General features: G+C 38.5%; 2 protein-coding genes and 1 pseudogene across 3 annotated transcripts; 1 reads left to right on the top strand and 2 right to left on the bottom strand.

Annotated features, from left to right (window-relative positions):
- Positions 1 to 1,624: 1,624 nt before the first annotated feature.
- LOC113284629 lies at positions 1,625 to 2,582 on the top strand (annotated as a pseudogene).
- Positions 2,576 to 3,835, bottom strand: LOC113284630. 2 transcript variants are annotated; one of them, XM_026534141.1, is made up of 2 exons: positions 3,547 to 3,835; positions 2,576 to 3,389 (listed from the first exon to the last, which is right to left on the bottom strand). In XM_026534141.1, exons 1-2 carry the CDS (start codon positions 3,659 to 3,661, stop codon positions 2,863 to 2,865), a joined length of 642 nt encoding a protein of 213 aa, XP_026389926.1. In that variant the 5' UTR covers positions 3,662 to 3,835; the 3' UTR covers positions 2,576 to 2,862. The 2 variants fall into 2 exon arrangements, with proteins under 2 accessions (XP_026389926.1, XP_026389927.1); XM_026534142.1 differs by having other exon boundaries at positions 2,576 to 3,386.
- Positions 3,836 to 9,162: 5,327 nt separating this feature from the next.
- On the bottom strand, positions 9,163 to 10,646 carry LOC113278613 (spore coat protein SP85-like). The gene is made up of 2 exons (XM_026527419.1): positions 10,528 to 10,646; positions 9,163 to 10,346 (listed from the first exon to the last, which is right to left on the bottom strand). The coding sequence occupies exon 2, from the start codon at positions 10,206 to 10,208 to the stop codon at positions 9,477 to 9,479; it is 732 nt and encodes a 243-aa protein (XP_026383204.1). The 5' UTR covers positions 10,209 to 10,346; positions 10,528 to 10,646; the 3' UTR covers positions 9,163 to 9,476.
- Between the last annotated feature and the right edge of the window lie 688 nt (positions 10,647 to 11,334).

Here is an 11,334-nt window from a genome sequence, read left to right as displayed (position 1 = left end):
GATATCTGTCAACCCTTTCTCGGACTTGAGGGGGTAGAACTTAATAAACAATGTTTAATCATGAAAATCCACCTCTCATTCTAAAATAATCCTCAGACCGATCTTGATGCCCCGACACATGACCTTGGACTAATGATGGAGCAGCAACGATACTCGACGAAGAAAACTCTGCTTCCCGATTTTGAGAAAAATCTACACCTATGGCAGGCCGCGGTATCGGTTTCTTCTTTATACTATTCGCCGCTCTTCTTAATAAGTTGCTCATATTGTATTAGAAATTTTTGATTTAGAAGAGTTTTAGAAGAAGGAAATGGTTGTGATGTGACTGAAAATGAAATCAATATAAGGAATTTATAGTGTTGAAAATAATACCGTTGAAAATATATGCGTTAAAGAGTCGACCGATTTTGTATCTAACGCCCGCGTTGTTATCATGAACGCCAACGATTGTGTAATCAACGCCTGCGTTGTTTCTTCCAACGCCAGCATTTGTTTCAAGTTCGGGTGCTTGATGATCAAACGCCGTATGCTTTACCATAGTGGAAAACCCTGATTGGCCATCTACCTGGCTCAACAAAAGTTTGAATTTGGCCATTGCCATAGAAATCGTCCTAAGAGGCTAGATATGAATGCTTGTGCAGATACTAATAGATTTATTAGGCTAGCATCCATGTGCATAAGTGATAATGAATATGATGACCATACAACATATTCAACATCGCCGATATGGAAGATACTCCAGATAGAGCGATATCAAGTTCTCCCTCTTCGGATGGTTTTGAGCCTGTTTTGCATGGATCTTAAAAGATCAATTCTAAATCGGAAAAAGGTGTTTATTTCAAAGCTCTTAAATCCAATTTTCAAGTGAATAGTTTTAGTGGAGTGGAGCTACTTGATGAACCTTTCGTTTTTTCGGCCCCTTTTCTTTTTTTCCCTCCTGTTTTCTTCGGCTGGTTCTGGTTTTATGTCCCGCTTTTTGTTTCCGTTTTCTTTTGTTTTTCTTTTATTGATAAAATTTTAGCTCAACAAAAAAAAACAAACAATTATACATGAATAATTAACATATTTCTCGCAGGATAAAATATGTAAAACATGAAAAAAAAAACATATGAAAACTATAGCTATATATTTTCTTAAAACGTAAGAAAAGTCTACCTCCATCTACAAAATGTGGACGGAAGGGATGTTGACATATATACAAATTATTGAAGCCATTAATGTTCCCACTGTCCACCAGATGGTGCTAGTAAGAGGCAAGTTCTCCCTCTCCCTGCTTTTTCTTTGTTCCATTCATGAAGAAATGCTCTTTGTGAGCTTGCCAATTCCAAAGCAAACATAATACTGTAAGAGAGAAAATGGAGAAAGTGGAAAAGAATGCTTATGGAGCGCATATACTAGTTTTCCCATACCCACTTCAAGGCCACATAAACCCAATTCTTCAATTCTCAAAAAGATTAGCTACCAAAGATGTCAAAATTACAGTAGTCTTAACCAACTATATGGCTAAAACAATTCAAATCCAAAATGGTCCTTTTAATGTCGAAACAATATCTGATGGTTACGACGATGTTGGATGGTCTGCAGCTGAAGATTATATTGAACGCTTGGATGGTTGGAGCTGTGTTCTTCACTCAGCCTCTTGCTGTTAATAGTATCTATTATTACATATACCGCGGTCTACTAAAGGTTCCGGTGCCGGACGGAGAGATGATCTCAATTCCAGGATTGCCACTGTTTAACGTAATGGAATTACCTTCTTTCGTTTCTGATATAGAATCTTTCCCTCACTTTTTGAGGCTACTCGTGGACCAATTTTCCAACATTGAGAAGGCAGATTGGGTTCTTTTCAATTCCTTCGACGAGTTGGAGCCTGAGGTAAAAGTTCTTTCAATGAAATTTATTCACATTACATATTATTACATGTAATGTTAGTTAACAACTTCTTTTCCTTTACATAAAGGTGTTGAATTGGATGGCAAAGCTATGGCGAGTGAGGACAGTCGGACCAACTATTCCATCCAAGTACTTAGACAAACGGATTGAAGGTGACAGTGATTATGGCCTTAATATATTCGATACAAAAAGAGCAGAATGCATAGACTGGCTCAATGCAAAGGAGGACAGCTCAGTAATCTATGTCTCCATGGGTAGCATGGCAGTATTGAACCAAGAGCAAATTGAGGAAGTTGCATGGGCATTACTAGGTTGCGATTGGAAGTTTTGTGACACCCCGCTTTGGGTTGTTTTATGACTCATTGTGGGTGGAATTCCATAGTGGAATCGTTAAGTTTAGGGGTACCGATGATTGCATTTCCACACTGGTCAGATCAACCAACGAACGCTAAATGTGTTGAAGATTTGTGGAAAGTTGGGATTAGAGTTAAAGTGGATGAAGATGGGATCTCGAGAAAGAAAGAACTTGAATTATGTATAAAAGAAGCCATGGAAGGAGAGAAAGGGAAGGAAATGAAAAGGAATGCAATTAAATGGAAAGAACTAGCAGTAAATGCAGTAAGTGAAGGTGGAAGTTCTGATAAGAATGTTGATGAATTTTTAGAGGCAATATGAAAAGAGAGAAAATAATTGTGTCATTTCTTGTGTGTTTCCTCATCATTAATTCCAAACACTTAAACAAAGATTACAATAGATTTCATAACCTTTAGAAAAGTAAAGACCGTGATGCCTGCTAACAGTAAGACAACTGATTCAATCGTTAAATGCAAAAACCAATTCAATTATTCAAATAAGTTGGAACTCAAACATAAAAACAAATCAAATCAAAAACTTCGACGTTAACAACAGAAACAAATCAAAACATAAACCAATCAACGATCGTTAATTCCAACCATGTTACATTGATATCTATGATGATGATGAGGACGACAATGAAGATACTAGCTTGTAATTGCATGGCTTGGAACCCGGTGTGGTCAACGTTACATCTGGAGCACAACCGCAACTTGGTTGAGGTGGGGGTTTAGAGTTGTCACGGCAACAACAGTCGCATTTCCTGAGCCAAGCAGATTGACCTGGTATTGAGCACTTGTCATCAACCACACTAGCGCCCATAGCTGAACATTGTTGTTTACACCAGGTTGTACATTCGCCACAGTTTGCGGTGGGCCTTGTAGTATCCTTGGGTGTATCACCTTGTTGACGGCACTGATCGGCCGGACTGGGCGGAGGTGCGGCTTTTTCACGGCAGCAACACTTGCAGCGTCTTGCATATTTTGATTCACCTATTGCGCACTTGTTTTCGACCACATCACTGTTTGTATCAGCACATTCTTCATTACACCAGTTTGTACAATCCGCACAATTCGAGGAGATGATTGTAGTTTCAGTTGATGAGTCCCCAGGTTGACCACACTCGCCAGCTCCCACCGCTGCTGCATAAACAGAAAAAAGATTCTCTACACAGTTAGATCCAAAACAGTACCATGAAACCAAAATGATAAAACTTGAAATCGGAACAAAAATCTTTACCGATCCAGAAAAAAGAAGTTGTGTAGTAAATTAATTAAATAGTTCTCCGGTGATACTTACATGAAGGCAAAACATAGGAGATGACAGTTTTCTGGTGTGTTGAAGCTGAGACCAGAACGATCGAAAGCAGGAGAAATGCAGCAACGCAAACTGAACTAGAACTGAAAGAAGCCATTTTTGTAAACTAGGTCTGTTTCCAACTTCAGAGAATGGGATATTTGATAGCTTTAGGGTGGTTGTGTCCTCCTCTTAAATATCACTCAACTGTAGACCTTTAAAGACATTTATAATTGTGTCGTGGGAAGTAGTGGTGGTGCAGTGTCAGGGAAGACACATTCCGAGAAGATTCTGAGAAGATAGTCTCCTTTGATATTTGATCTCGTTTCGTGATTCACGTGGCCGACGTGTCGCGTAAGTAGCAGGTACACGACTGATCCCCACAGATATAATAATGGATTGAGCTAAGAGCCCGGCCCCCCATGTGGAGAGTTGAAACTTTTATTTATCTAAAAAAATCTAGACGTGGTAATCACGAGTGGGCATATCCGCGTCAGTACTATGAAAAAGTCTCAATAATTTGATTCTCTTGCACGATTTTCTCGTGTTTGTATCAAAACAATAATCGAAAGGGTATTTTGGACTTAAGCAAACATTACGATGCACTTTGGATTGTAGCTAAGAATTAGACGGCTGAAAAAATTGCAAATTTGCCAATTTCGCATTCCATTTGATCATGAAGCAACACCAACATACTTATAGAGGAGAAGAGACCCATGGGTTGAACTAAATTTGTTGACAGCCACTAATCAATTGATGATATCAAAACAAATTTTTAAAAGATTATTTTTGTGTTGAAAAATCCTTGTAAAATAGGTGGACTTTTTTTAAATTTGTATGCCTTCCGGCTTGGGCTTTGTTGCCCATTTGAAACAACACCAACACGTCACTTGTAAACATGTACGCACCGCACAGTTATACACCTAGCCCACCTGGTAACTAAATCCCAATTTTTACTTTCTTGCATCCTTAACAAGACTTTGCTTCGCATAGTCGAGCTTCCCCTCAGGGAAGAAACTACTTGCTTAACAGTATCAACCGTTTCATTTTCTCAAAATAAGTCGCGTTTTTTAAAACAATAAATTGTATAACCTAGCCTTGTTACAAACTTAAAGACCATGATGCCTAATAACCAATGTTAACCATAACAGTATTGACTCTGAAACTGAGTCTCAAAGAGAGAGTCAGAAGAGCGAGTAACAAGGGATAGATATTAGGCTATCTTTACGTTCAGTTTTGAATTTGTTAAACTCTTTATTTGATCGAGTCTGTAACAATAATTGTAACTGCATTGCAGTTTTTCATCAATATAAATACCTCTTATATATCCACACTTTAACTGTGGAAGATATTCACCAAATATCAAGTGCTAACTTGGTATCATCCTACGATCCTATCTACGCTTCTGCAACAAAAAAATGAAAAAAGAAAAACCTAAAAACACAATGACAGGAAACAACAACAATACCAATACCAATACCCTAAGAAACATCCAAATCCATCACCTTGTAACCCTCAAACTCACTGAAACAAACTACTCCCTTTGGAAAACTCAGTTCAAACCTATTCTCAAAGGGTATGGATTACAAGGTTTCATAGATGGAACTGAAGAAATACCACCAAGAACACTTCCAAATTCACAAGCAATAAACCCAGCATACAAAGAATATGAATTGCAAGATTCTCTGCTAGTTGGATGGTTAAACTCCACGTTTACTCCAGAAGTCCTTTGTCATGTCAGAAATATGGATACTGCCAAACAAGTTTGAAACAAACTGGAAGCATATTTTTTTCCCAAAACAAAGGTTCATCTGATGAACTTGAAGAAACAACTTCACTCTCTGAGCAAAGGTAACAAGTATTTAAAAAAAGTTTTGAATGATGCTAAGAATCCGTTTGATCAGCTTGCAGCATCAGGGTATGCTACCACTGCTGATGAGAAAAAACAGTTGATCTGCAATGGACTGAATCAGTCCTATGATCCCATTGTCACTACACTGGGAACCCATGAGGATATGGAGATGAAAACTTTCTATTCTCACCTTCTGAGTTTTTATATGCGTCTTGAACAACAGCTGTCTTCTATTGAGCAACCCATTGCCAATGTTGCGAATGCCAACACCACGTCCTCTAGCAGATATGGTACACGCAAAACAGCAATCAGCAGAACCAACGATTTCAGTAGATGCATAATACAACTTCCAGCGTCGCAATCAGCCTGGTCCAAAGAAGTTCGAACAACCATGTCAGATATGCAATAAGGATAACCATCAGGCTACGCGATGCTGGTTTAGATATGACAAATCAAACAACAACCATCCTAAGCCCCTTGCTTCGTACATAGCTCTTCTAGGAGGTGGATATAACAATGAGTGGGTGACTGATACTGGCGCTACCCATCATCTCACTGCTGACATGAGGAACTTAAAAATTACTCATGAATATGATGGCACTGAGTAGGTCCATGTTGGTAATGGTAATCCCCTTAATATTTCCCATGTTGGTAATGCAACCTTCACACACAACTCCAGATTATACAATTTGAATCGTATTTTTCATGTGCCTGAGATTAAGACAAATCTATTATATATGTCTCAATTTTGTAACGATAATGTTGTCTTCTTTGAGTTTCACAAATCTCATTTCTTTGTGAAGGACAAGCACACGGGAACAATGCTTCTGCGAGGGATGAATAGAAATGGACTGTATATTTTCGAAGAAATTGATAAATTAGACGAGTCAAAAAAGCCTCAAGTTCATTTTGCTTCTTCCTTCCCATTCTGGCATCAAAGAATGGGTCATCCAATGATGCAAACAGTTTCCAAAATCTGTCATAAGTTTTCATTACCTGTTTCGAATAAATCTTTTGATTTCTATCATTCATGTCATGTCAGCAAAAGTAAAAAACTATCTTTTCTCTTAGCAGTATAATTTATGAAGAACTATTGAGTTTAGTTGTTTCTGATATATGGGTTTCTCCAACTTTATCAAGATCTGGTTTTAAATATTACATGTTGATTATGGCTCTATTCACATTTCACCTAGATTTTTCCTCTAGTTCAGCGTTCAGATGCTCTACATACATTCATCCAGTTTCGAAAACAAGTTGAAAATCTCACAAATCATAAAATTAATTTTTTTCAGTCAGATAATGCATTAGAATACAAAAAGTTCACTGCATACTTAAATGATAATGGCATTCAACATAGGTTCACTTGTCCTCATACTTCTCCCCAAAATGGGATTGCTGAAAGAAGAATACGACATGTCACATAATCAGGTTTGGGATTGTTGTTTCAAGCACATATGCCTACCTCATATTGTGCCGATGCGTTCACCACAGCTTGTTACTTAATTAACAAGCTTCCAAAATCAGCCAAAGTTGTCAAAACTCCACTAGAAATACTTTTTAATAAAACTACAAATTATTCCTTCCTCAAAGTTTTTGGTTGCCTAGTGTATCCTTGTTTAAGATCATACAAATCCAACAAATTAGATCCACGATCTCTTTCTTGTGTGTTTATAGGGTACAATATTTGTTTCACGGCATGTGAAATTTGAAGAACAGTACTTTCCGTTCAAGCCAAGGAAGCAGCATGAACAAGTGCAATCTTCAGGTATTATCCCATCTGACACTAGTATCTTTTTAACACCTCCGTGCAATGAAGTACCTGAAACTTCAGCTCAGTCTACGTCAGATGGTTCACCTGCTACAATTGCATTTCCAACAATTTCTGAAGCATCTGCTCAATTCTCTCCACAACAGTCATTGTCAAATAAAGCTTCTGCTGCATCAACTATGTCAGATACTGCATTGCAATCTCAGCCAGAGGTACAGTCTTCTCGAAGTGAAGCTATTCTACATCCTATGCAGACAAGAGCTAAATCAGGCATCACCAAACCAATAAAGAAGATGTGTCTAACAACAACAAAGTATCCGCTGCCAGATTCTGATTTCATGGAGCCGACTTGCTACACAAAAGCATGAAAGAATCCAAAGTGGCGTGCAACTATGGATGTTCAAATTAATGCTCTAATACGTAATGGCACATACTCTCTGGTTAAGTATGAAGATGGAATGAATGTTGTTGGATCAAAATGAGTGTTAGGGTTAAAAAGAATCCAGATGACACAATAGAGCATCGTAAAGCACGTTTGGTTGCCAAGGGGTTCAACCAACAACAAGGCATTGATTATGGAGAGACTTTCAGTCCAGTAATCAAGCCATGCACAATTTTCTTAGTACTGCTATTATGACTCACTGGGAGATAAAACAATTAGATGTAGAAAATGCCTTCTTGCATGGCAAATTGGAGGAAGATGTGTACATGAAGCAGACAACAGGGTATGTTGATCCAAACTATTCTAACCATTTATGCAAGCTACATAAGTCACTATATGGTCTTAAGCAGGCACCTCGTGCTTGGTTCTCCAGACTAAGCACTTTTCTATTAAAAATAGGCTTCAAAGCTTTTGTTGCTGACATCTCATTATTTGTTCAACAAATTGGTGATTCAATCACTTATGTACTCGTGTACGTAGATGACATTATTATCACGGGTTCTAATGCAGCAACAGTTCAACAACTCATCGATACTCTTGGGACAGAATTTGCAGTCAAAGACATGGGTAATTTGTCCTTCTTCTTAGGGGTTGAAGTGCTGTGACAAGGTGAGAAGTTAGTACTCACTCAAAGAAAATATGTATCAGATCTTCTCAAGCGCACCAAAATGGAAGGAGTGAAGCCACTTGGCACACCGTAAGCTGCCAATGTGAAGATTCAGAGAGGAGGTAGTGAAAAATTCCATGATGCAACTCTATACCGCAGCGTGGTAGGTACGTTGCAATATTTTCATATAACCAGGCCTGACATCTCTGTGGAAGTTAATAAAGTGTGTCAGTATATGCATGATCCCTACATTGAGCATTGGGAACTTGTGAAAAGAATTCTTCGTTATCTAAAGAGTATTGTGGATTATGGACTCAATTTAACAGCAAGTAAAGATTATCCACTTGATGCATACTCAGATGCGGATTGGGCTGGCAGCTTGGATGACAGACGCTCCACTAGTGGTTACCGTATTTATTTCGGTGGCAACTTAATCTCGTGGAATGCACGCAAGCAAATTTTTTTTCCAAGTCAAGCACTTAAGCTGAATATAGAGGTGTTGCGATTTCTACATCATAAATTATTTGGATACAGTCTCTTCTAAAGGAATTGGGGGTACAGTCGACAACTCCATCACTATGTTGTGATAATTTGGGGGCTACGTATTTGACTGCGAACCCAGTGTTTCATGCAAGAACATAGCACATAGAGATAGACTATCACTTTGTGCGAGAACTGTTGCCAGAAAATTACTTAATGTCAGATTTATCAGCTCTCGTGATCAAATAGCAGATATATTTACGAAAGGTCTAACTGCACCTAGATTTCACATATTGCGTTCCAAGTTGCACATCTGCAAGCTCCAGCACAACTTGAGGGGGATGTTAACCATAACAGTATTGACTCTGAAACTCAGTCTCAAAGAGAGAGTCATAAGAGCGAGTAACAAGGAATAGATATTAGGCTATCTTTACGTTCAGTTTTGAATTTGTTAAAGTCTTTATTTGATTGAGTCTGTAACAATAATTGTAAATGCATTGCAATATTTCATAATATAAATACCTCTCATATCTCCACATTTTAAATGGGGAAGATATTCACCAAATATCAAGTTCTAACTACCAAGAAGACAGCTGATTATGCATCTAGACAAAAAAAATGTGCCGAGAAAAGAAGAAGAGGAAGAGAGATGATTGACATTGAATTGGCAAAACCAATTCAGTTATTCAAATGAGTTCAAATCAAAACATAAAACAAAGCAAATCCAAACTTGGTCTTAACAACCGTAACGAATCCCTTGCCATCAACGATCATTCCGTTCATGCTACATTGATATTGATGATGATGACGGCGATACTAGTCTGTAACTGCATGGCTTCACACCTGGTATCGTCCATATTGCTTCCGAAGGACAACCAACGGTAGGGCTACTAGGTGAAGGTGGGGGTTTTGATTTATTACGACAGCAACAGTCGCAGTGCCTGAGGTTATTAGATTCACTTCTTTTTACGCAGTTTACATTAACCATATAACCGTCTTCTTTTGGACATTTTTCTTTTTCACACCGGTATGTACAGTCGGCGGCGCATTCTGAGGTGGGCCTTGTAGCGGTATAGCATTTGTCCCCTTGTTTAACACACTTTTCGAGAAACCATGGAGTGGGAGGAGGTGGGGATGGGGATGGTGGTGACGGGGGTGTGGGAGTAGGTGGAGATGGGGGTTTTGAGTTACGACGGCAGCAACAGTCACAGCGCCTGAAAAAAGTAGATGTTTCATCTATTTTGCAATCTTGCTCAACTACATCACCGTCAAAACATCTTTCTTTACACCAGTTTCTACAAACGGAGCAATCTTCGTCCGGCATTGATGTATCGTTGTGTATGCCCCCTTGTTGAAGACACCGATCCTCAAACGATGGAAGCGTAGGAGGAGGTGGGGAGGGTGGTGTTGGTGGAGGTGGAGGAGGAAATGGGGGTTTTGTACAACAACATTGACAAACAATCTGTTTTGCTTGTCTACGAGGTGTGCAAGCTTTTCTAACCACTTGACTTCCCATCCCCGCGCATATCCCTGCACAATAAAACGTACAGATATTGCAATCTTCAGTTGGACTCCAAACCTCATCTCTGGATACGTCCTCGGGCTTGCATATGTTATTTGTTGCTTTCAGTAACAGATCTTACCTCTGGCTCTGCTGCATAAACACAACAAATTCACTACACAGTTACTAAATCCATTTTTTGACCGATGTTGCACCCGATCCAAAGAATAAATAAAAATATTTGGATGATCATACCAATAACCGGAAATCGAAACTGGTCGGATCAAGAAAATCAAAGTTCTAATAAACTAAATACTTTCACGGTGATACTTACATGAAGTTGGAATAGGTATAATTTCAATCTTCTCATCATCGGTTGAAGCAGAGACCAGAATGATCGAAAGCAGGAGAAATACAAGCATACAAATAGAACTAGAACTAGAACTAGAACTGAAAAAAGCCATTTTTGTAAACCAAATTTGTTTCCAAGTTCAGGATATTTGGCAACAGGTTGGTTTATGTGTCCTACTTAAATAGGTCTGTCCTACTTAAACAGGTTGGTTTATGTATACCTTAATTATTTTAATGTAATGTATATAGTGGGAAATGATGGTGCAACTACACTGCCAAGAAAATCCAACACGAATCCGAAGATTGTGTTCTTTGAAATTTGGTCTCGTTTCGTGTACAGGTGTGCGCAACTAGCATGTCGACGACTCATCCCCACGCATATAATAATCATGGAGCTGTGCCAAGAACCCCTATGTGTAAAGTTGATACATACTGAATAATTAAATTAATCAAAGTAGTCTTAATTAATTGAATAAATCTAGACGTGATTCACTATTGAGCATCACTACTATAAAATTTAGTAATCCAGCACGATTTTCTCGTATATAAAAAACATAAAAAGAAATTGGAAGTATAGTTTGTACTGTTAGAGCAGATGTTATTGTGGTGCTCTTTCGCTTGGCTTTGGTTATGATGTTTCACTAGAGGTAGAAAAAAGACACGGACACTATAGTGCTTGGCAATATAGGGCAGGATACTACGTTTCTGCTTTACTATTACTCAGTGCCAGTGGAACCATTTGCTAATGGATCCAACACTTTTGGGATGAAATAAATATGTTTGACATCAT

Source organism: Papaver somniferum, chromosome 5 (genome assembly GCF_003573695.1).
Source record: "Papaver somniferum cultivar HN1 chromosome 5, ASM357369v1, whole genome shotgun sequence".
In the NCBI taxonomy this organism is placed as follows: Eukaryota; Viridiplantae; Streptophyta; class Magnoliopsida; order Ranunculales; family Papaveraceae; genus Papaver; species Papaver somniferum.
The sequence above is the reverse complement of the archived record's forward strand: the minus strand, read 5'-3'. Positions and strand labels throughout refer to the sequence as shown.

Coding starts and splice junctions, on each gene's coding strand:
- LOC113284630 (XM_026534141.1), bottom strand. CDS start 3,661: ATGGCTTCTTTCAGTTCTAGTTCAGTTTGCGTTGCTGCATTTCTCCTG. Junction 3,390..3,546: donor CTCCTATGTTTTGCCTTCAT/GTAAGTATCACC, acceptor CTGTTTATGCAG/CAGCGGTGGGAGCTGGCGAG.
- LOC113278613 (XM_026527419.1), bottom strand. CDS start 10,208: ATGGGAAGTCAAGTGGTTAGAAAAGCTTGCACACCTCGTAGACAAGCA.